The 26,913-nt window shown below is 35.3% G+C and overlaps 1 protein-coding gene across 1 annotated transcript in view; it reads right to left on the bottom strand.

The window, feature by feature from the left end:
- SPAG16 (sperm associated antigen 16) overlaps positions 1-26,913 on the bottom strand; it is a 1,085,475-nt gene that overhangs the window by 939,668 nt on the left and 118,894 nt on the right. Inside the window, exon 10 of the mRNA XM_046019197.1 lies at positions 5,001-5,128. Within this exon, the coding sequence (XP_045875153.1) occupies positions 5,001-5,128 (128 nt within the window). The remainder of the gene's footprint in view (positions 1-5,000; positions 5,129-26,913) is intronic.

The raw sequence follows: 26,913 nt of genomic DNA, 5'->3' as shown, positions 1-26,913 counted from the left end.
TACACTTGCTTTGGTCAGAATTGGTATCACATAGCTTAGCTTAGTTCAGAAGGCTGGGAGATATAATCTTCCAGTGGGCCCAAGGAAGAGAAAACTGGGGTGGTGAGCATCTAGCCAGTCTCTGCCACAGATAAACTAGAAAAGCACTGATATTTCATGTTCTTTTTTTTTTTTTTTTTACTTTTATAAAATACTTTAAAATTTATGCTACATGGCATGCCTCTGGAGAACCATGATGAAAACAAAGTAGAATGACAGGATTGAGCATGACCGGAGGAATGAAGAGAGAAGTATTAGTTACATTTTTTAAGAACTGTCTCTCTGAGTAGGTGATATTTGAGTTGAGATACTAGAGATGAAAAAGTCAGATGCAAAAATGAGAGCTGTAACAACACAATTAGAGGGAAGAACTAGTAGTATACAGCCGTGGGGCAGGAGTAAACGTGGGATGTTTGCAGAATAGTGAGAAGACTGAGGAAGCAGAGGGGACTAAGTAGGGAGTGTGAGGGAGTGTCTAGCAAAGATAGGCAGGAGGAACTTGCAAAGCCTGGTATGCCACAGGATGAAGTTTGGATTTTATTTTAAAATAAGAGGAAGAGGGGCGCCTGGGTGGCTCAGTGGTTTAAGCCGCTGCCTTCGGCTCAGGTCATGATCTCAGGGTCCTGGGATCGAGTCCCGCATCGGGCTCTCTGCTCGGCAGGGAGCCTGCTTCCCTCTCACTCTCTCTGCCTGCCTCTCTGCCTACTTGTATCTCTCTCTGTCAAATAAATAAATAAAATCTTTAAAAAAAAAAAAAAATAAAATAAAATAAAATAAGAGGAAGACATTATTGTGTTTAAAGAAGGGAATCCTGTAGTCTGATTTATATTTTTTAAAAGATCTGTTTGGTCATTGTGAAGTGAGTGAATTATTATAGGGTAAGGTAGGGCGAATTAGTAGGCTTTTGCAATAGTGTGAGAGACAGGGAAAATATATAAATGTATTCTGGAGGAAGGGCCTATCAGATTTACTGGTAGATTTAATGATGGTAAATGCCCCGTGGGAGAATGAGCAATCTCAATGTCTCCTAGGACTTTAGCTTGAGTAAATTCACAGAAGCTCACATTTTGCTTTTACGAAAATGAGAAGACTAGAAGACCAAGTTTTCTGGCAGGGGGAAAAAAAAGAGAGAGAGAACTCTTTCTGGGCATGACAATTTGGAGAAATTTATTAGATGCCCAAGTTCAGGGGAGAAGTCAATAGTAGAGATATCACCATGAGGATGATCACCATATGGGGAAGTATTTATAGCCTGAATATGGGAGAAGCCACCTGGGGAAGTGCAGCAGCGAGAAGAAGAAGCTATAGGGGTGAGCCAGAAAGGAGAGGAGGGAGGCAGAATCCATCAGTCAGAAGTCTGGCAGAAGAGGAACAGCCCCCTGAAGATGCTGAGCAGGACAGCTTGGGAGTCAGCAGGACCATACAAATAATGGGGTCAGGAGAAGAAAAGCAGGTGTGATAGGCTGATTCAACTGAACCTGAGAGGTAAAGAAAAAAAAGTTAAGTCGCACTAGTGGTGGGCACTGAAAGAACAAATGACTGACAAAAGTAGTTTCAGGGCAGCGGAAAGAAAGGAAACTCCAGAAACTCCACTGGAGGAAAGAACAGGAAGAACAAGTAGAGGATGTTAGTTCCTTCATCACTGCTGCCAACCTTTTTGGTGAAAATGAGCAGAGCAGCTTCTGAGGAAACAGCACAGGTGTGGTGGAGGGTTGTCTGGCTAAGAGAAAAAAAGTGTTTTTAACTAATGGAAGGGACTGAAGGACATTTTCTATGCTGAAAGGAAGCATCCTGTGAAAGTAGGAAAAAGACATCTACCTAAATCAGAACTTAAAAACTCTCTTAACTAATCTGATTTAAAATCCTTCTGGTTCTTCAACCTGTGGAATCACACTCTATAGAAATGCAAATTAGGTAAGACATTAAAAATTTTTGCAATTTAACATGCATTTATTTTATTTTGACCTTGTTAGAAAAACAGTAAAAATACATTTTTAATAAATCTGGTTTTCCAAGGAAAGAACATATGATTAACAAATTCTTCATATAAGTACAATCTAATTAATTATTTTAATACTTAAGTTTAAAGCAATTATCAAGGGAGAAAAAGGATACTGGCCAAACTCATACCTAATTTAGTTGTATGTTACTGACAAACTTGTATGCCTGATTGTAAAAATAGATACTATTTCCTCAGTTTCCTCAGTATTTTTCTTTAAAATAATTGCATGGCTTCTTTACTGTTTAGGAGTTTGCTTTTGAGTAAACCAAACCTGATACAAATTCTTTCTCCATGACTCAAAATCTCTGAGGCGTGTGTGTGTGTGTGTGTGTGTGTGTGTGTGAGAAAGAGAGAGAGAGAGAGAAAGAGAATTGGGAAAATAATAAATGCCTTACAGAAAAAGTTAAAGATAGCATGTATAAACCAGCTGAATTCTAGCAATTATAGATGCTTAGTGTTATTACGATACCCTTATTATCATCATCATCATCATGATCATTGTTATTTTGACTAAGAAATCTATACACCACAGAGGAAGAATTTAATTTCTGTTGATGGTAACTGACAAAAACAAATAAATAGTTACTTATAAAACAAAAGCTTTTTCTTTATTCCTTAAAGAAATATATCAAGGAGACAATAAACATTACAGAACCATATAGTACCGAACTTTTTGATGTACGTGGGGATAGGGCGTAAGTGATTTGGTTTTGAAAGTAATAGAAAACATTAAATTACTTGAGCAACACTAGAAGTTTATAACTGAATTTTATATTATGGCTAGTTAATGGTTGGTAGACTAGAATGACAGTATAGAGATAGAAGAAAAAAATGGTGGGGACAGAAGCAAATATGTGACAATGAAGAAATGGTGGTATAAGGAAGTAGCAACTGAGACAAACTGGGAATGAAGGCAGGCAAAAAAGACTCAGATTAAAAAAAAAAAATGAAAAAAATGAAAAGGCTCAAGTAAATGAGTTGTCCCAAACTCACAGCTTAATCTTCTTTTGAGGTATGTTATTCTAGAAGACTGGTGATTATTCTTTCTACTAGTGATTGATTTTTCTTTTCTTTACTGCCTAGCTTAAAATGTTAGTTTTCTCTCCTAATGGGCTAACTAGTGAAGACTGTGGCAGAGAAATTATTTCCTGGGTTGCAGTAGTAGTTACCAGGGCAGCTGTCTTTCCAAAGGCTGGAAATAAAGCTGAAATTCAGATTTTGTCTTTTATTAAAAGTTAAATATTTCCCTCCTTATCGTCTCTTCATTTTCATTTAATAGAAGTTTTTCCCTTAACCTCCACTTAATGGTTGGATTGACCAACATTTCTTATTTTCTCCGTAAAACACACTAGTTGTGCTCATTGCACTTAACCTATTCAGAGCTCTCAGACCATGCCCAAGTAGACCAGCACAGGCTACTCCCACCAGCTAAGATTCTTGATTACAGAGAGTTCCAAGGAGTTTGTCATTAACCCTCCTTATAAGTCAGTCATGTTTGCTATTGTAATGTAATTAAAGATCAATCAAGGTGATGAAATATGAGTGTGATAAGGAGAACTGCTGTCAATGAAAATTAAAGGCATGCTACAGAAATGTGAGAGGATCATCTTCCAGTCTCAAGTTCTTGATACAGATTAAGGAAATCACAAAATTGAAACTGAAAATGTAAATGATACATTATTGGTATAGCTTATGCAAGAAATATGGGGTAGCATTCCAATCAATGGTCACTTAATCAAAGAAAAAGCCATGGCTTTACATCAAAAGACTGGCATGGGAATGCAAATGCACTATTTTAAGTCAAAGTAGAATACTTAAGATATGAATGTGTCATTTTTATGACTTCCTTTACTAACAGACCCTTTCAATTCATTAACTCACTGATTTTGATCAGGGTAGATAGGATCATATCTGCTGTACTCTTAAGTAAGATAACACAGACAATAAATATTCTTGCTACATGGAAATAATCAAACACATAGGATTTGGAAAATAAGTAACACACCCAATCATTGGGAGCGGAGAAAAGTTTGCAAAAGAAAAAAAAAAAATACTCAGCACGGGTTAATGTATATAAGTTATTAGAGTTGGTCAGTGTTTTATTCTGAGACATTTGTCCTCATTAAATATAATAGGAGCAATTACATGTTTGCCACATATTTTTTACAAACCTAAAATTTCTTGAAGATTGATGGCATAAACTTGGGAGTATATGAACAAAGGTAAGAAAATAATATTACTGCCTAAACCATAATCAAAATGATATATCCATGATCATATATAAAAGCTACTTCCTAAAATTTTAATATACCACAGAACTATATGATAGAATATATACACAGATTGTCTATATTAATATTTTTCTTGAAAACTGAATACTAGTAAAAATTTTATAAGACTTAAAATATGTTTTTTCTATGAATTTTCTATGAATATAAATATGCAGATTTATGAAATAATGCATTTTAATAAATGCCAATAATAAGTTTTGTCTTTATACTTATGTGATTATAGTTCACGAAAATATAATCTTCAAAAAAAAACCAAAATTAATGATTTGTTAATGAGGAAAAAACATACATAGGTAAAATAATCAAATGAAAATGCATAGTTGCTGAGATCCCATCTTAAAGAGATCCTACAAACCTCTCTGGAAACCATCTGTGCTTTATTTTAAGCCTAAACTACAACCTCTACAATAAATACACATAATAGTGCACTTGGTCTGTACTGCCACCAAGTGCCTAAACCAATTAGTTTAAAGATTCTTTTTTTTTTTTTTTTTTTTTCTTGACGCAGCTATAAGCAGATTTTTTGTTGTTATGAGTAGCAATTTGGAAGCAGGCTATGAGCAAACCACTTTGACCATGAATGGCTATAAGAGCAACACAATTTAGACATAACAACAGAATCTCAAAGGCATTAATAAAAGAATCAGAATCAAGATCAAGAATCCTACCAGCTCACTGGAAGTTCATGAAGTCTAAAAATGTTATTCAGCTTGTAGTCAAATTTTGCTGGACCAATATTTTCTTTACATAAATACAGGTTTGGATTTTGTTGCATATCTGTGGGAAATTCTGAATCCTAGAGGGAAAAAAAGCAAGAGCTATGTGTAAAATAGCCATATCACTGCACACATTAATACCATATTATTTAATACTAAATTGCAACATAAATATTACCATTATATTTCCTCAGGAGTTACCTTAAGTCCTTCATTTCCTATTTAAGTTTTGAGAAAGCGTGCAAAAAGGATAAAATGTTAAATAAGGCACATATCTATTTGCATAAGTCTAAACTGCATGCTACATGGAAAAATTATTTTAAAACATCCCCTATTAAATTACAATGAAGTACAATATGGTATTGTCTCACAAAACAAACTGGGGGTTGCTGGGGGGAGGTGGGATTGGGAGAGGGGGAGCGGGCTATGGACATTGGGGAGGCGAGGCAAACCATAAGAGACTATGGACTCTGAAAAACAACCTGAGGGTTTTGAAGGGTCAGGGGTGGGAGGTTGGGGCAACCTGAGGGTTTTGAAGGGTCAGGGGTGGGAGGTTGGGGGAACAGGTGGTGGGTAATGGGGAGGGCACGTTTTGCATGGAGCACTGGGTGTTGTGCAAAAAGAATGAATACTGTTACGCTGAAAAAATAAATAAAATGGAAAAAAAAAAAAAAGTTGTCCTTTTTCAATAAGTTTCCACCCCCAACAGTAATGTCAGCAAATCTGTGATTATTCTTATGCTCCTTTGTCCTCTATAAATGGTGACCCAAAAACACTTTCATTGGGAAACAGAATAACATAAGTTATTGGATTAATTATGGTTTTCTTCTTAAACCTGAAGACACAGGGCTAATTTAAAGGTACTTACTAAAGCTAAAACATTTAATTATTTTGAATCTCACCTACAGAATAATCCACATTTGCCAAGCAATTGTAACTGGAGATCAAAGACCATTTTTAGTCCATGAGAAAGTAGCAATGGAAGGAAATATGCTATAAACAGGTACTTAATTAATACTTAATAATGGATGGATTAACTGCTTAACTCTACAAAAGAAGGAAGTAATCAACCCACTTATACTTAACACTTTAAAACTGCCTTTAGAGAGGGAGGTATATCATTTGTTTCTGTACTCATTCATTTATTCAAAAAATATTTATAAGAGCTACTTTATCCCAAACATTATTGTAGACATGGGGAATCTGCCAAAGAACAAAGTAGATAAAAAGTTTTGCCCTTGTGGAGGTTATATTAGAGTCAGAAAATGATACATTCAATTTTTATGAATGAAGTATTTTTCTTTTTTTTTTTTAATTAAAAATAATTTTTTTTTCCATTTTATTTATTTTTTCAGCGTAACAGTATTCATTCTTTTTGCACAACACCCAGTGCTCCATGCAAAACGTGCCCTCCCCATTACCCACCACCTGTTCCCCCAACCTCCCACCCCTGAAGAGACTATGGACTCTGAAAAACAACCTGAGGGTTTTGAAGTATTTTTCTAATGAATAAAGTAATACATATTCATTATAAAATATCATGCATTCCATATATACAAAGAAAAAAATTAAAAGAAACCTTATTTTCTACCACACAGATATAATCACTATTATCATTTTGAAATAATATTGCATCCCTCAACTTTTATAAATTTGAGACCATATTCTATTATCCATCCTCCATTTTTCATTTAATATAGTGGTATACTACATTTTCATTCTATTTAGTATATTTTGAAAGAACGCCATATTTTATTCAATATTCAGTTATATTTGTTTTCCTTATGCTTATCAATGCTATGAACAGACTTTTCTGTCTATAAATCTGCATTTCACTGATTATGTCTTTAAAACACAGTTCTAAAAGTATAAATAAATAATTTGAATAAAATGTTTAACATAAAACATGATTCCTCTTCACAGATTGCTCTTCAGAAATGTTGTATGAATTTATATACTGCCTGTCATATAATACTGTGGGCAATTCACCACAATCTTGTTAATGCTATCCATGCATACAGACACACATGTGTAATACATGTAATACGTTCAGGGATGGGTTAAATAAGTGATGGGTGTTAAGAAGGGCACTTGTGCTGATGAGTACTGCATATTGTATGTGAGTGATGAATCACTAAATTATGCTCCTGAAGTCATTACTATACTATATGTTAACTAACCAGAATTTAAATAAAAACTTGAAACAAAAAAATCAACTAAAATAAAACAATACATTCAGTCAACTGTTTATTTAACTAACACTTATCATTGAATGTCTATTTCATGACAGGCACTGGTTTCAGCTCTTATGTCTTTGAACAAAATAGACAAAATTCCCTTCTTTGTGGAGACTGCATTCCAGCATGAGGACACCATGGACAATAAAAATAATAAACATGTAAATTACATTATATCTAAAGGTAAAAAGTCTTAGGGAAAATTGTTGCTAATTCATATAAAAACTATATAATATTGACATTTCTTAAATTAACTGATTAAGTTTTTGTGGTTCTTTTTTCTTTTTTTACTTCATCTTTTCTGAAAGGTATGTCTATGTCTTTTGTCCATTTTACTATCATTGTGATGATAATTCATTTTAACAATATTGCTTGGGTTGGAAATGGAGGGGAGGTAAACTATTATGTCAGACAAGGTAGCAAGGTGAATCAGAATCCAGTCTTATATAATTTTTTGACTACAGGGAAAAATCTAGAACCACAAACTTATTATCCCCAGCAATTTGTATAAGCACTATTAAACCAATCATTATATAAAACTAAAATAATGAGACACTTAATAAAATCTTATCAACTAAGCTTAATAAAACCTTCTCAGCTACAGCCTCTTTGGTGTAGCTGAGAAGAATACAGGAAAATATAAAAATGCCTGAATAGATATTTAAAGGAAGATTTATAAGGGCCACTAGTGAAGGCCTAGAAACAGCAATCCTATCTAAACATAAATGCACCTGCAGAGGTAAAGTGTAAGACCCCTTCCATTGCCCAGCATGTATACTGAAATGTTCCAGGAAACAAAAGCAAATGGGCAGACAGGATCAGTGAGGCAAGTGCAGATACATAAATAAGGACTGTGCATAGAGAATAGAGGGAGCAAAATAAATTTTAAAACTATTCTTTCAAGCTACATGCCATTATCATTTCTCTGTATTGACAAGGCATAACTGGAGAGCATAGCTAAGCTCTCAATAATATGCTTCCATAGGTCAGTAGTTCTTTAGTCTGTCTACCCACTGAAATCATCAGGCAGATTTTTTAAAAATACCGATATCACGGGATCACACCCCAGACCAATTAAGTAATAATTTCCCAGGGTAAATGGCTCTGAAGTTCGTATTTAGAGTTCCCTATGTGAAATAAAGGGACTGAAAAATTCTGGCTTTCTCTAGGGATTGAGTTCTACCACATACTAGCATGTGAATTAATCAAGCTTTTTTTTTTTTTTTAAAGATTTCATTTATTTATTTGACAGACAGAGAACACAAGTAGGCAGAGAGGCAGACAGAGAGAGGGGGGAAGCAGGCTCTCTGCCGAGCAGAGAGCCCGATGCGGGGCTCGATCCCAGGACCCTGAGATCATGACCTGGGCCGAAGGCAGAGGCTTTAACCCACTGAGCCACCCAGGCACCCCGAATTAATCAAGCTTTTTAACAAATTTTTTAGGATGCATTTTCCCATCTGTAAAATACAACCAAAAATCACACCTAATTAATAGGCTGCTGTGGGGACTAAGTAAGATAATCTCTATAAAGCGGTAATCACATGCTTAGCACCTAATAAATCTTTAATAATCTTTAGCAATTTTTGTGGATATTTTTATTATTGCTGTGATTAGTGGCACATGTTAATTTCAACCAGTTAATAAATTCATTATGAATTATATCATACTCTATTTATTATAAAATATTTTATCCAACTCAACTTTCAGGTTTAATATTCTCCTGGGATATTGATTAAGGCAGATTTTAGTATGATCACACCTGTCAGAATCCCAGTCCCATATCTAGTTAACTGTTGATTATCTCTTTGTCCCAGGATCAATAATAAAAGGAACTCTTGCTCCACTGGCCAGTCAGTAGGAATGTTATAGTCTCCCTTCCTGCTTATAGTCAAAGGATGAAAAACCTGAGGAGTAACTCTTGCTATTTCAGGGATGTATCAGTATAACATCCCCTGAATCCATCCTGATTAGGAAGCTGAACTTATCTACTTGGCCTGCTTCCATAAGTCTCTTAGTTACCCAGGTGTCTTCCAGGCCCTGTATCTAAGCCTTTCAGCTCATGTCTGCTTCTCTTATCTTGTTCTTTGCTTTCCATTGATCTGACACTCAAGGGAATTACCGAGACCAATTTTGAACCCAAAGTTCAAGATTATTGATTCAACATTTAAATGTTTATTCTGTATCAGATACTATGTTAGTTACCAGATCAAAAACAGAAGTGGAATACACTCCTTTCATTGAAGGACTGACAGTCTCATGAAGGAACAACATAAATGAAAAACTACACCATTGAGAAAAGCTAGAGTATAAATATGCAGAAGATATTAAGGTGAAAAAATAAGCAATAAATCTACTGGAATGAAGTAGACATGGAATTAATATCACTAATTGCAGATATTGTCAGTATATTGATAGACTCCATGGACTGATATAACTCTAGTGCACCAGTATGGCCTTGCTAATAGTTAAAATACTGAAAGATATGCATCTACTTGGAAACAACTGAAACCGTGTGCATGTCCTTCATGTTCCTCTCCCTCCACCAACCCTAGCCCCTTCTTTGGTTACTAATCCTTGCCCCCAACTTACTCAGCATCATGCCCTAATTAAAGTAATTGTTAGCACACCTGAGCCTCCAGGACCTTTCTCCCATTCTACATCCAGCATCCATCCTGATTGGTCATGCCCATGTTAAATAATGGTTGTTAAATATTTTGGCTATCACTCTAAATTTATATGTATTTATAGAGAATCAGCTCTTTGATAGATTATTAACTAAGAAATGTACACAATAGCATATAAATGAAATCATCCCATTTTTAATAAAGTAAAAAGGATCTACATTGTAAGCACTAATGTATGTATAAAACATTTTTATAGAGAGAAAAAACCTAACAGTGGTCACCAATGGATGTGGTAAATGGAGATCAGAACAAAGGGAAGAGAATCATTTATTTTTCATATTATATCTTTCTGTATTGTTTGAATATTTTGCCATAAGCATGTAATTTTTTTCCTTAAATTTTCAAATAAAATAATGTATATAAGAAAAGTAGTCCTACATGTATGAAACACTCTTTAACTTGTACACAGTATTACTCCCCATTTTTAAGATCTTATTTATTTGTGAGAGAGAGAGAAAGAAAGAGGAGCAGCACAGGGGGAGGGAGAGAGACACTCAAACTCTCCACTAAGTAAGGAACCCAAGCAGGGCTTGATCCCAGGTCCCTGAGATCATGACCTTAGCTGAAATCAAGAGTCTGATACTCAAATGACTGAGACACCCCTTCCTGCATTTCCCTGCCTCCCTTGCAATTAAATTAAGGTAAAGTGATTGGGTTTTGAAACAGGGTATGAGCAGAAAGGATATAAACCACTTCCAGTCCTGGCCTTTAAACACCCAGACATAGTTCACAATTTTTCTTCTCCTGCCACAATGACTTTGGAGAGCCATGTAGATGAAAGACAGTATAGATGACAGATGGCTGTCCACATCGCTTTGTCATTGAATGGAGGAAAGCCACAGAGTCACAAGTTAAGAAAGGACCTTTGTTGTGAAAGGGCTTTGGATTTGCATCTTACCTCTTGCAGCAGCTAATGTTGTTTACATTGACCAATGTATTTGGGAAATGATTATGATTAATCATCAGCCATTTACATTAATCTTTAAAAAATTTAAAGGTAAAAGATGAATATTTTAAGATAGATACTACATTAAATAAACACCACACTAAAACATATTTTAATGTATTTTTTTCTCTTCTTATTTTAAATCCCCATGTGGATTTACCAGAAAGGGAGAAATTTTGTTCAGGCTCCTGTGCCCCCATTATTTCATTTATCACTCAAGTAGTCCATGCCTGCTGACAAACTTCACACATCACCATCTATAATGACTGACAGCTGACATTATCAGCAAGATTTCATTGAGCTAATTGACATTTACAGTCTAAGTATGAAAATGGAAGTGAGTCAGAGAAAACCTTCCTTACTCAGGGATTTGTTCAATTCCTTGACCTTTATATTTGTTTGTATTATTGTGGTCATAGATTGTAGGGAGAAGGATTTTACTTGCAAAATGCTGTTTTCACATGTACTTACTAAGCATTTTTTATCTAATATCCTAAGTTTCTAATTATTCTTTAAAGTTCCTTTTTTCTTTTTTTAAAATAATTTTTGTTTTAATTTATTTGACAGACAGAAAGAGAGTGAGCACAAGAAGGAGAAACAACAGAGGGAGAGGGAGAAGCAGACTCCCTGCTGAATAGGGAGCCCAATGGAGGGCTCAATCGCAGGACCCCAGGATTAGGACCTGAACCAAAGACAGAGGCCTAACCAACAAAGCCACGCAGGCGCCGCTACAGTTTCTACTCTACATGACTATATCAAGCAAAATAGTTTTAATGTATGTTAAAACTATCACTCAGTCGTTCTTTGCTTTGATCCATATCAAATTAGAACAGTGTAAATAAAGATCATCATATCTTTTCTTCTTAATAACATGGTAATCATTACGAACACTACCACTGAGTAATACAACTTTGGCTACTTTTTAGTTTTTCTAACTGTAATAATTATGCTAATTCATGCCCTTTTCATAGTCCCCTTTTCCTGCTCTTTCTAATCTGCATATAGGCCCCAAAATACCACAACTAAATCTGTTAAGAACACCATTAAGAACATTATTTCAACTATGCCAGTAAGGTTCTGGATTAGGACCTTCAACCCGGGAGTACAGTAGTTTTTAATGTGGATCATTGTCTCCAGTGAGATCCCCTATGTCTTCCTTCCAGTGTAAGTCTACATTTTTGATGATCAAGTCTCCAGAAAAGACACAGCAAGAATTATGCAATAGAAGTTGTTATGAAAACTAGTTTAACTTTTTGAGAAGAAAATGTAGAACATTGCCTCTTATCCTGCTTCCAAATGAATTCCAGATGAACTAGATATCAATGATTAAAAAAAAAAAGAAATCATAAAATCCACAGAAAGCACATACAGCTAAATATTTATATGATCTGGGAATGTGGAAACCCCTTCTAAACTTAACATTCAAGAAAAAATTGTGAAGTAGAAGACAGGTATATTTGATTAAGTAGTTTTTTAAACTTCTAAAAGAAAAAACTGCAAGAAAAATATTGGTATGTTAAAGTAATTACATATAATTTAAATTTATTATTTAAAATCATAAAAACTAAACTCTTTTAAAGAAAAATGTACAGAAATTATGGATACACGTCACCCAAAAAGTAATCAGTAAACATATGAAAAGATTCAGTCTCACTAATAAATACTAATTAAAGTAACAAATGAGGTGTTATTCATTTACAAATTGATAAACCACATTTTTTTAAATAAGATTAATACATTGGTGCAGTTACTCTCACACACTGCAAGTAGTAATATAAATTGATATAAACTTTCAAGAAATTTAGCCATATTTATCTAATATAATTAAAAAGTGACCAAATACCTTTTATTAATAAGTCTCTTTATAAAAATATATTCTAAGAATATATTCAAACCAATGTGCTAGGACAAATACACAAAGATATCCATGAACCATTATTTATTAAAATTAAGTACTTAAAACACCTAACTTGTAATAAAAATGAACTACAGAATATCATACATCCAGGTGATAAGATACTATAGTTATTAATAACTGTATTCACAAAGAATATTTATGAACATAGAAAAGTATCCATGTAATTTAGAAAGCATATGTGTGATATATCAATACATAAAAAGTGGGACTAGAAGAAAGTATGTCAGAATATTAATAGTAACTAAGTCTTAATGCTTTTTATTTTGTATTCATTTCTGCATTTTCAAACACAGCTGAGTTTTTACTCTTTTTTTTTCTGGAAGTCATCCTGGTAACTCCTATGGTCCCCAAGAGCCTAAAAATGATACTAATCAAAATCCAAGGAGGATTCAAGGAGATTGTGGGGTCATTCATATAGTATCTAGTTATTGCTTATATGTAGTTATTAAAATATAGCTTTTTATTTTCCCAACAGTTTTAAAACAGGACAGTTTACTATTGTAAGAAAATAGTTATTACCATTTAAAATCCTATTTGACACAAAAAAATAAGCAGTTAATTGAAAGATGACAAAAATTAATGAACTGGACATTTGCCAGTAAAGAACACAATCTATTTAGGTTTGTAAAGTAAGGCAATTCTCCACTACCAGTTTTATTTGAAAATGAATGAAGAATTTCTAAGTCCTTATTAATACCCCTCACTTAGCCTCATGCAAACTGAAATTGATAGACACAGAAATTTCAATGACTTTTAGATTATATATTCTTTCACTATAATTTTCATTTAAAATAAACAATTGTATAATCTCTGTGAAGCAGAGACCAAGAATAAGTCTTATAAAGGTTAAATTTGCCTGAAAATATATCTGACCAGCTAGAAATTGCTGAATTAGATGACTTGTCTAGTTTCATTCACTGCCTAATATATTCTCTAGTTGGCAGGCTTCCAAAATGAAGAATAAGCATGCATTTTTGTAATTGAAATTGCAACACTTAGCTATCTTATCCTGACTTTAATGTTGTTAATCATTATAATTTAATAAAAAAATAGTCATATAATTTTTCATTTTGATAAAGCTAATTGTTATGCAATAATGCAAATACCTGAAAAGCATCAATAATATATTACATGTAAAGTATTCCTAGATAATAAATTATAACTTCTGTTTAACACTATTATAATCACATAAAAGTGTTGCAAATGCAAAAAGATTCAAAGCGATGGTGAAGGAAATGGAGATAGGTAGCACAAAGCACATGAAGGTTAAGAAAAGTGCACCATAATGATGGCACCAGTGACCAATTCTCTCAGTGCCAGACACTGAAGCAGTGCTAGACGATGCTTTATGCAAATGTCAATAAGTGGAGCAACTTCTGCAAACGGTGGCTCTGTTTTCAACAGATGACTAAGTCATACTTTCACCTACTGGACTAATGGCATTACTCTGAGAACATGTCAAGAGATTTCTGGTTAGTTTTGTGGATAGAAAGTATGGATAATTATTGATATCTCTCCTCTAGTTTTATTCCATTCCTCAAAGGCAATGCAAAATTTTGTTGTAGCAAGCTTAAGTTATTTGCATTAGCAGCTAAGGAGGCATGTCTAATACTTCTGCCCCAACTGATCGGCATCAGTTTGTTTTACATGTCCAGATACAAATGCAAGCCTGTGCCTAAAGTAATATTATCTTAGCTATCTTTTCATCGTCTGTGGATTTCTACAAGGAAAATCTTCTTGTGGTTTGGTGACTTATAACATGAAGCTCCACAGTAAAATAACTAACTTCCACTCTTAAGTTATTCCAGGTTCTTATAATTAATATGATCTTCTATAATATTTATCTTCTTTTTGTTAATATGTTTCAATGATCCTTCCTATTGAATTTTAAAAAGTTGCAGTTGTGATTATGTAGAGCATGATCAGACATTGAAAAGCCAGGCATCAAGAAAATAATTCAAATGAATTAATTAGGTGGACTCATTTGGTTATCTTTAATCTTTATAAGACTCTTGATACATAACCCCGCCTAACAGATTATCTCTACCACATACAATCCAGGTTTTATTTTGTATCCACCTTCTAAGAAAGGCCTAGAATGGGATGCCAGTCAATTTCTAGGAATTGTGCTGAGGCTCTTCTATGGCTATGGGTATCAGTTATAAATGGCTGAATATAATCTGTCCAGCTGAAATTAATGCCAAATACTAGCTGCACAGTTAAATGTGTTGTTTGATGCAAAATTCTGCCTTTGACTATAGGAATTCCATATGCCATCCCTAAAGTCTATCAATTCTTTAGAAGTGTCAGGATAGCATGGGCTAGGATAATAAGTTGGTCTACTAAAATCTGCACTACAGAATGCCTTTGCACCTTTTTCACTTGTTATAGATCTCACTCTCAACACTTTAAGCAACAAACAGAATCTAAGTTTGGGATATTTTTTCAACATTTACCAAAGCCTCACTTATGACAGGTGATCTAATGTCAGCCATCAGTTTCTCTGGCCTCTCCAAGCACTCTCACTGAATTTAGTGTAGTCAGCAGGCTATATATATAGCCTGCTGACTATATATATATATATGAGAAAAGAGAAGGGCAGTATAGACTTTGGAGGAGCTCAGTGGAGAAGCTCACTGAGCTCCTCCAAAGTCCATACTGCCCTTCTCTTTTCTCATTCCACACCTAATCCTATAGCATTTTTGTCCATCCTTGAGGTTTACCATAATGTGTTTGCTACTTTCATCTAACTCTACCTAGATGTTCCACAGAAGCCTCACTGTGCTAAATATTTTTGTTCTTTCACTTAAATCAGTTTTACTTTTGAATTCATGATCATGATTAATGACAATATTTTTCACTTGCAAGCCTGAAATTTGGCATCATTCTAAGATCTGTTGAAACACATTTTAAAAATTCACTCCTTCTTCTGTATTTTCTTGTTCCTTTCTTAGTATAAGTCTCCATCACTGTCCGTAAGACACTGCTACAGTCTCTCACATGTCTCTCAGCTTAAGGAAACCCCCACACAAAATGGCACTACTAAAAAGCATTAAAAAAATATATCATTCATCTATGTATTACCATCAAATGACTCCATATTGTCCACAGGGTAAAGTTTCAAATCCTTTGATACAAGGTCATCTAGGAGGACAACCCCAGTTTGCCTCCCTAACCTCACCTTCCACTGCTTCCCTGAATATACAGCTATTTACAGAAAAGCACATTTCTTTGTGCTGTACCTGTTATCAATGTAGAAATGTACTTACAAGACAGTATCACTATTGTGTCATTGCACAGTCCTTCCACTCAACTATGAGGTTATTAGAAGACAAGTATGGCACATGATTCACTTTTGTCTCTCTAGCTCAGACTCTTACACATAACAGGCACTCTAAATGCCTGTTTAGTGAACAAATGGCCTTCTCAAAAGTCAATGTATTGTTCATATCTCATTCATGGAGCAGAGCCAAAATATTTTTGGAAGGTAGAAATGATATAAAAATAACTTTATAATTTACATTATTGTGCATGGACTTACCTAAGAATTTTATTTCCCTAATTCAGTGTAAATCCTATATAAGACTAGCTCCCAAAATCATTCATTTTGCACCTGGCAAGATAATGAGTGCTATGATTTAGTGACTCCAAAAAATGTACCTGCTGATTTATAGTGGCCAACAGTAACACCATGTTAATATGACTTTCAAAGTCATTATGCATTTATATTTCAGAGATTCTGATGTAACTTCTACCTTTTGATTTTTAGCTATAGAAACATATGCCAAATTTACTATGCATTCACAACAAAAATCAAAGATTAGGTAGCAATAATTCAAGACAATCTGTGTTTTAATGATTTCAAGCATTTGTCTTCTGGTCAAAATGAGCTTAGTCACTTTGCCAAAGGTTGTTTCCTTCCTGTATGAGTATCCCTGCAACATTAGCACGAACAAACAAGGGTGTGAAGCACACTTATCTAGAGCCAGATGATTTTCAGCATAGTGAGACAACTAGAAAGGGACAGGGTTCCAGATATGGATCTATCCTGACATGATAATTAAGCTTGTTTTAGTGATATAGACTTATTAATTTCAAACTCAAGGGAATTACACTCTTGTAGATAGAAAATGGTATTTGAGTAAGATAGCAAACAATGTGAATTAATCTAAAATAGAATTTGTGCTGTTAGAAAATCAGAACCTAGTTCTGCATGTATTTTTAGAAACAGAGTACAGGAATGAGAAACCCAAATGTAGGGTAAAACATAAATGGAAGGTATAAGTAGGTAAGAATGGAAAGGCTAGAAAGAAAATGGCAGAAGACCATGAAGAAACAGGAAGAAAAGATATAATAAGGTAGGTTTTACAGACACTGGACGCACTACTTTCTGGGCAAAAATATGATCTAAGAAATTATATCACATTTTTTAACAAAAATATTCATTCTAAGTTATTTGATAGGTAGTATATAAACATAAAAGTTAAGCTTATGAATATTTCTCCTCAAAGCAGAAGAGAGTTTCAGTAATGATGAATGAGGTTTTGTGGAACAAGTCTTTCACTGAAAATAACAAAATATGGTAAAAATACTTTTTTTAGGAAATGTATTTGAAAGCATCAGAGAATTTAACCATGTAGTGAAGAATAATGGAGTCAAGATCTAAGAGAAGAAAGACACACAGGGAGGTTAACCTGATGTTTGGAGTTTGTTTCCTGCTAAAGCCTTGGTTTCAGATAATTTTGATAAAGGAGGCAAAAAGGCTGAGACAAAAAGGACCATACTGTAGCTGAGAGCCCTAAGTATGGGTTCTGGTAAAAACTCCAGGCTTTGCATTAAAACTCGGAGGAATGAGAGGAAATTAGAAATAGACTTAACATTCCAAAGACTAAAGCTAAACTTAGAATCATTTCAATTACTAATTAGAATAAGGTTATAATGTAATTGATAATGTTGCCAGCATAGTTGCCTGTAAGATGTCAGCATAAACACTCTTTGGAAAAAGACAATATCACTATTGTGTCTCAAATCTGACCTCTGTTTTTTTTAAAGAAATATTGTGTGATGCTCAACATATAAAAACAAGACAAATAAAAATAGGCATATAGAGGGGAGCAAGATAACAGAGTAGGAGATCAAAATATTATCAGGTCCCAGGGTGCAGCTACATACTTCTCAAACCATTCTGAACACCTACAAACTCAACAGGAGATAAAAGTGAAGAGCAGCAATTCTAGGAACAGAAAATCAACCACCTTCTGTAAGGTAAGATGTGCAGAGAAGTGAATCTGAGGCAACATATGGGAGGATAGACCACAAGGGGAGGGGCTGGATCCCAGCAAGTGAGAGAACAGCAGAAAACAAAATCAGAACTTTTAGATGTCTGCTCCATTGTGGGACCATCATTCCAGAGGCTAAGCAGGAGGTGGAGCCCTAGCGGGACAGTGTGGTCTCAGGACCCGCAAGGTCACAGAAAGACTGGGGTCTCTGAGTGTGGCAGAGCTCCCAGGTATTGGAGCAGGGAAGCTGATTACAGAGATGGAGCCAAGGAGTGGGCTCTCAGCTCAGGATTACCTTAAACCATGATCCAAGGCACGATTGGGCCACTGCAATTCTACCAAGACCCCACAATTAGCAGATCCAGGGAGACACCCTCCCTCATCCTCTAGGAGAAGCAGTGTAGGAGTGCATTATAGAAATCTCCTGGGTTGAGAGATTCCAAATGGGGCCATGCACCAGAGCTAGAAATGCTTGGTCACAGGCTAGGCAAGCTCAGAGTGTGGCCAGAGACCAGGGAGACAGGAGGGATTGACTGCTTTTCTCTGAGGGCACATTGAGGAGTGCTGCCGGTGATTGGGAGGCCACCATTTTAATTCCTGTCCTCCAAAGATGTAAGGAAAGCGTTTAGGGAATAAAAGCTATCAAGAGCAAACCCAAGCAGATTATACAGTCTGGTTCCTGGCAAGGGCAGTGCAATTCCCCCTCAGGCAAAGACACTGAGAATCACTGCAACAGGACCTACACCAGAAGATCAGCAAGAATTTCCAGAGAAGACCAAGTTGACCAATCAATGAGAACTGTGGAAATCCAGAGCTAGGGGAAAGCAACACATAGAATTCATGGCTTTTTTCCCAGGACCCTTTAGTCTTTCAAAATTAAATTTCTGAAATTTTATTTTTTTCTATTCTGTTTCTTTTTTTTAATTTTTCCTCTTTCGTATTTTAATGTTTTTAAACTATTTTACCAATACTTTTTAAAAATCTTTCTTAATTTTCATTGTTATAGTCATATTTTATACATTCATTGTATTTAACCTTACCTTTGTATACATATAGGTTTTCATTTTCGTTAAAATTTTGGGATACAATTTCTTCTAATAGATCAAAGTATATCCTAAATCTACCACATGGCTTTGTTCTAGCCTCCAACCTGATCACAATCTTTCCTTTTTTCTTCTTTTTTCAACCAACCTCTTATCTTTTTAGAATCTTTTTAAATTTTTATCTTTACAGTCATATTTCATCCCTTCATTGTGTTTACCCTTATTTTTGTATTTTGTATACATATGTTTTTCTTTCTTTAAGCAAGCCTTTCTCAAGAAACAAGAAAGGTTAAAGTACACAACCTAACCCAACACCTAAAATTGCTGGAGAAAGAACAGCAAAGAAAGCCTAAACCCAGCAGGAGAAGAGAAAGCATAAAGATCAGAGCAGAAATCAATGAAATAGAAACCAAGAGAACAGTAGAACAGATCAATGAAACTAAGAGCTGGTTCTTTGAAAGAATTAATAAGATTGATAAACCTCTGGCCAGACTTATCAAAAAGAAAAGAGAAAGGACTCAAATTAATAAAATCGTGAATGAAAGAGAAGCAATCACAACCAACACCAAAGAAATACAAACAATTATAAGAACATATTATGAGCAACTTTGACAATCTGGTAGCAAATTTGACAATCTGGAAGCAATGGATTCCTAGAGACATATAAACTACCAAAACTGAACCAGGAAGAAAGAGAAAACCTGAACAGACCCATAACCAGTAAGGAGATTGAAGTCATCAAAAAATCTCCCAACAAACAAGAGCCCAGGGCCAGATGGCTTCCCAGGGGAATTCCACCAAAACATTTAAAGAAGAATTAATACTTACTCTCCTGAAACTGTTCCCAAAAATAGATATGGAAGGGAAACTTCCAAACTCGTTTCATGAAGCCAGCATTACCTTGATCCCAAAACCAAAGACCCAATCAAAAAGGAGACTTACTGACCAATATTCTTGATGAACACGGATGCAAAAATTCTCACCAAAATACTAGCCAATAGGATCCAACAATACATTAAAAGGATTATTCACCATGACCAAGCAGGAAAGAATGTCCAGTGAAAAAAAGACAGTCTCTTCAACAATGGTGTAGGGAAAAGTGGACAGCCCATGCAGAAGAATGAAACTGGAACATTTCCTTACACCACACACAAAAATAGGCTCAAAGTGGATGAAGGACCTCAGTGTGAGACAGGAATCCATCAAAATCCTTGAGGAGAACACAGGCAGCAACCTCTTCGACCTCAGCCACAGCAACTTCTTCCTAGAACCATCACCAAAGGCAAGGGAAGAAATGGCAAAAATGAATTATTGGGATTTCATCAAGACCAAAAGCGTTTGCACAGCAAAGGAAAGAGTCAACAAAACCAAAAGACAACTGACAGAATGGAAGAAGATATTTACAAATGACATATCCAATAAAGGGCCAATATCCAAACTCTATAAAGAATTTATCAAACTCAACACCTAATGAACAAATAATCCAAGACATGAACAGGCATTTCTGCAAAGAAGACATCCAAATGGCCAGCAGACACACGAAAAAGTGCTCCACATCACTCGCATCAGGTTACTGGGGGTGGGGGGATAAGAATAGGGTGGCTGTGTTATGGACCTTGGGGATGGTATGTGCTCTGGTGAGTGCTATGAAATGGGTAAGCCTGATGATTCATAGACCTGTACCCCTGGGGCAAATAATATATGTTAATAATAATAATGATAATAATAATAAACAGGCATACAAAACTCAAGACAATATGACCAGTGTCCCAAAGAAAGGTGGACATTTGGAACTCATCCACAGGGAATACAGATGATGGAGAAAATCAGGTGAGGCTGTTATTTTGTGACCTGGGAAATTTATCCAAAGTAAACAACCTGGCTGACATAGGAAGAAGTTAAATATACAGAAAAATAAAATTTAAAAAAAAAATAAAAGGGAAAATATCTACAAAATGTTAGATGGCATCCCTGATAGAAATAGAGAGAAAATGGTGAGGTAGCAATATTTGAAAAAATAATGGCTGAGAATTTTCCAAACTGATAACCAACATCAAGAAAACCATATGTAGGTCTGTCATAATATTACAACTGAAAATCAAAGAAAAGAGAAATTCTTTAAAGAAACCAGAGAAAAACATATATTGTACTGAAAAGAGACATAGTAAGAATTATGGTCAACTTCTTGACAGAACAAGGATAGCCAAAATATGATGGAACAGTATCTGAAAAGTGCTAAAAGAAAATATTTACTATTCATTTGTTAAATACCTAGTAGCACAGTTTCTTGATCATCAGGTTGTTCTATTTTTAACTTTTTGAGGAATCTCCATACTGTTTTCCAGAGTGGCTACTATGTATTTACCCAAAGGATATAAAAATACTACTCAAATGTTAACATGTCCCCAATATTTATAGCTGCATTATCAATAATAGCCCAATTAGAGATAGTCCAAATGTCCATTACCTGATGAAAGGATAAAGATGTGGTACATATACAGTGGATCACTACTCAGCCATAAAAAAGAATGAAATCTTAACATTTGCAACAATGTCGATGGAGCTAGAGAGTATAATGCTAAGCAAAATAGTGCAGTCAGAAAAAGACAAATACCATATGATTTCACTCATATGTGGAATTTAAGAAACAAAACAAATGCAAGAAATGAAAGAGGAGAGATCACAACTAACACCAAAGAAATACAGACAATTATAAGAACATACTATGAGCAACTCTACGCCAACAAATTTGACAATCTGGAAGAAATGGATGCATTCCTAGAGACATATAAACTACCACAACTGGACCAGGAAGAATAGAAAACCTGAACAGGCCCATAACCAGTAAGGAGATTGAAACAGTCATCAAAAATCTCCAAACAAACAAGAGCCCAGGGCCAGATGGCTTCCCAGGGGAATTCTACCAAACATTTAAAGAAGAACTCATTCCTATTCTCCTGAAACTGTTCCAAAAAATAGAAATGGAAGGAAAACTTCCAAACTCATTTTATGAGGCCAGCATCACCTTGATCCCAAAACCAGACAAGGATCCCACCAAAAAAGAGAATTACAGACCAATATCCTTGATGAACACAGACGCAAAAATTCTCGCCAAAATACTAGCCAATAGGATTCAACAGTACATTAAAAGGATTATTCACCACGATCAAGTGGGATTTATTCCAGGGCTGCAGGGTTGGTTCAACATCCGCAAATCAATCAATGTGATACAACACATTAATAAAAGAAAGAACAAGAACCATATGATACTCTCAATAGATGCTGAAAAAGCATTTGACAAAGTACAGCATCCCTTCCTGATCAAAACTCTTCAAAGTGTAGGGATAGAGGGCACATACTTCAATATTATCAAAGCCATCTATGAAAAACCCACCGCAAATATCATTCTCAATGGAGAAAAACTGAAAGCTTTTCCGCTAAGGTCAGGAACACGGCAGGGATGTCTATTATCACCACTGCTATTCAACATAGTACTAGAAGTCCTAGCCTCAGCAATAAAACAACAAAACGAAATTAAAGGCATCCAAATTGGTAAAGAAGAAGTCAAACTATCACTCTTCGCAGATGATATGATACTATATGTGGAAAACCCAAAAGACTCCACTCCAAAACTGCTAGAACTTGTACAGGAATTCAGTAAAGTGTCAGGATATAAAATCAATACACAGAAATCAGTTGCATTTCTGTACACCAACAACAAGACAGAAGAAAGAGAAATTAAGGAGTCAATCCCATTTACAATTGCACCCAAAACTATAAGATACCTAGGAATAAACCTAACCAAAGAGGCTAAGAATCTATACACAGAAAATTATAAAGTACTCATGAAAGAAATTGAGGAAGACACAAAGAAATGGAAAAATGTTCCATGCTCCTGTATTGGAAGAATAAATATTGTGAAATGTCCATGCTACCTAAATCAATCTACACATTTAATGCAATCCCTATCAAAATACCATCCATTTTTTTCAAAGAAATGGAACAAATAATCCTCAAATTTATATGGAACCAGAAAAGACCTCAAATAGCCAAAGGAATATTGAAAAAGAAAGCCAAAGTTGGTGGCATCACAATTCCGGACTTCAGCTCTATTACAAAGCTGTCATCATCAAGACAACATGGTACTGGCACAAAAACAAACACATAGATCAGTGGAACAGAATAGAGAGCCCAGAAATCGACCCTCAACTCTATGGTCAACTAATCTTCGACAAAGCAGGAAAGAATGTCCAATGGAAAAAAGACAGCCTCTTCAATAAATGGTGCTGGGAAAACTGGACAGCCACATGCAGAAAAATGAAATTGGACCACTTCCTTACACCACACACGAAAATAGACTCCAAATGGATGAAGGACCTCAATGTGAGAAAGGAATCCATCAAAATCCTTGAGGAGAATGCAGGCAGCAACCTCTTCGACCTCAGCCGTAGCAACATCTTCCTAGGAACAACGGCAAAGGCAAGGGAAGCAAGGGCAAAATGAACTATTGGGATTTCATCAAGATCAAAAGCTTTTGCACAGCAAAGGAAACAGTTAACAAAACCAAAAGACAACTGACAGAATGGGAGAAGATATTTGCAAATGACATATCAGATAAAGGGCTAGTATCCAAAATCTATAAGGAACTTAGCAAACTCAACACCCAAAGAACAAACAATCCAATCAAGAAATGGGCAGAGGACATGAACAGACATTTCTGCAAAGAAGACATCCAGATGGCCAACAGACACATGAAAAAGTGCTCCACGTCACTCGGCATCAGGGAAATACAAATCAAAACCACCATGAGATATCACCTCACACCTGTCAGAATACCTAAAATTAACAAGTCAGGAAATGACAGATGCTGGCGAGGATGCGGTGAAAGGGGAACCCTCCTCCACTGTTGGTGGGAATGCAAGCTGGTGCAACCACTCTGGAAAACAGCATGGAGGTTCCTCAAAATGTTGAAAATAGAACTACCCTATGACCCAGCAATTGCACTACTGGGTATTTACCCTAAAGATACAGACGTAGTGATCCGAAGGGGCACGTGTACCCGAATGTTTATAGCAGCAATGTCTATAATAGGCAAACTATGGAAAGAACCTAGATGTCCATCAACAGATGAATGGATAAAGAAGATGTGGTACATATACACAATGGAATACTATGCAGCCATCAAAAGAAATGAAATCTTGCCATTTGTGATGATGTGGATGGAACTAGAGCGTATCATGCTTAGTGAAATAAGCCAGTCGGAGAAAGACAACTATCATATGATCTCCCTGATATGAGGACATGGAGATGCCACATGGGGGGTTAGGGGGATAGGAGAAGAATAAATGAAACAAGATGGGATTGGGAGGGAGACAAACCATAAATGACTCTTAATCTCACAAAACAAACTGGGGGTTGCTGGGGGGAGGTGGGATTGGGAGAGGGGGAGGGGGCTATGGACATTGGGGAGGGGAGGCGAACCATAAGAGACTATGGACTCTGAAAAACAACCTGAGGGTTTTGAAGGGTCAGGGGTGGGAGGTTGGGGGAACAGGTGGTGGGTAATACGGAGGGCACGTTTTGCATGGAGCACTGGGTATTGTGCAAAAACAATGAATACTGTTATACTGAAAAAAATAAATAAAATGGGGAAAAAAAATAATAATTTGGCTTCAATCCATTTCTGACTTCAGTTTGGGAATCCCCATTCTCTCCCTGTCTCATACAAATGCATATGCTCCTTCCTTCTACTAAGTCTACTTCCTGGCCATTGATATTCTTTCCATAGCCACACACACTGAACAAGTCTCCCTTAGTAGAGCATGGGATTAAAGTGTATATGCCATTGATTATTTGATTTCTTCTAGGTTGTAGATCACAGATGGTGTACAAGGTAAAGACTTTTGGGAACACTTGAAATGCAAGAAGAGCATGATTAAAAAAAAGTACATAATTAGAGAATTCAAACACTTCTAACCATATTACTAGCAACAAGAGACATGAAAAATCTTTATAAAAATATTATTAGGAATAATAATATAACATTTATAAAATACCTTATGCAAAAAAGTACATTTGCATTTTTCTTTCTTTTTCCTCAGAAAAAACTTTGGATTACAATAAGTTTTATCATATTCTTTAAGAAATTTAATTAATGATAAGAGAGTGTCAAGGATCTCTCTAGTTACTAGGATAAGAAAAATGGGTAAAAGTTCAAATTTTGGACAAATTTTATTATTGGCATTTGCTAAATTGGTAGTTTTGAAATCTAAATTTCAAAAAATAAAACACTGAAGTGATTTTTCCACTCAATTAGAATTACTTCTAGAAGTTTTCAAGGTGTTTAGAATGACTTTGGAAGTTTACAACACAGAATCAGACAAAATCATTGGAAAAAGGCAAAGTTTGGACCTCTAAGAGGGTGTGTGTCTAACATACAGGAAGAATATGTTAGCTTCAGAATAGAACGAAACCATAACTGATTAGTTGAATTACAAACTAATGAAGCAACTTGTACTTTGGTTATAAAATTTCATGCATTCTAATCAGGCAATAAAGAAATAAAGTAATAAGATGTATGATTTTAAACCCCAGGGCATGCAAAGCTGACCACTTCATTTTTAGGTTTGGGTGTACATTACACAGTATTTGCGAAAGAGATGCTCAGCCTACAGTCAGGCTTATGAGAAAAACTGCCTTATATGATGGCAGGTCTTGGGGCCCAGCCAAAATGTGTCTTATAGGCAAGCTCAGAGTGCTCAGAAAGTCACTCCTAAGCAATATAATTATCCATTAGGCAACAAAATTTCTTTAATTCTGAGCAAATTTTGACTGAGTATATATAGAGATGAAGAAGTAAGTCTAACTATGATATTAATTTAAGGTCATATTTCCAAAGAAATTCTGAAGATAGCATAGCTAGAATACAAATACAGTGTCAACCTCAATCTTATTAACTGTGTTTAAGGATATAGAAAGCAAAGTTGTGAATTGCAAGACAAATACAGAGAAAATATAATCTTGATATTATTCTACAGACTAAAAAGTATATGTATATATATTAAGAATGAAAAGAAATAAATACATTTAAAATATTTAAGTGTTAGAATTTTGGAATGAAATATATACTGTTATCTTAAAATAATAGATCAGTATTTTGTTAACATCAAAAACAAAGCAATGAAATTAGTACTGCAAAACTCTTCTGTATTTTCTGTTACATAAAACTGTTATAATGTACAAGCAAACAGAGAAAATGCTGTGGATAATATGGCTATTACCTCAATTTCACTGGAGGACTGCAGTTATGCATTTCCCACATGCCATTAGGGAAAGGTATAGTGAGGATTTCTGGCTGTGCATATTACTTTTGTCTAAAGTATCAGTGGTCACAGTAGAGACAAGAAAGGTAAGAGGGAGTAGGAACAGAGGAACAGGAGCAGGAAAGAGGGAAAGAGTGATAGATGGAGAGGGAATAAGGACAGATTTCAAATTCTGTCAGAAATCAATTCTTATTAATGTAGAATCATTTCTGTTTCCTTCTGAGATGCTTTTAGATACAAGTACAAACAACATAAAATCTCCCCTGATATGCTTATACTCTTCCACTGGAACCAGTTCATCGTCACTGACTCACTTTGCCCACTCCATCTGAGGCTGGGTCAGGAGAAAAACAAGGTGAGCCGGCAATGCCACACTCACTGCCTGTTGTCTGAGTCCCTCAAGTAGCACAGCTTGGGGTCTTGCTCTGCCCTCCGG

Source organism: Meles meles, chromosome 9, assembly GCF_922984935.1.
Source record: "Meles meles chromosome 9, mMelMel3.1 paternal haplotype, whole genome shotgun sequence".
Lineage (NCBI taxonomy): Eukaryota > Metazoa > Chordata > Mammalia > Carnivora > Mustelidae > Meles > Meles meles.
The sequence above is the reverse complement of the archived record's forward strand: the minus strand, read 5'-3'. Positions and strand labels throughout refer to the sequence as shown.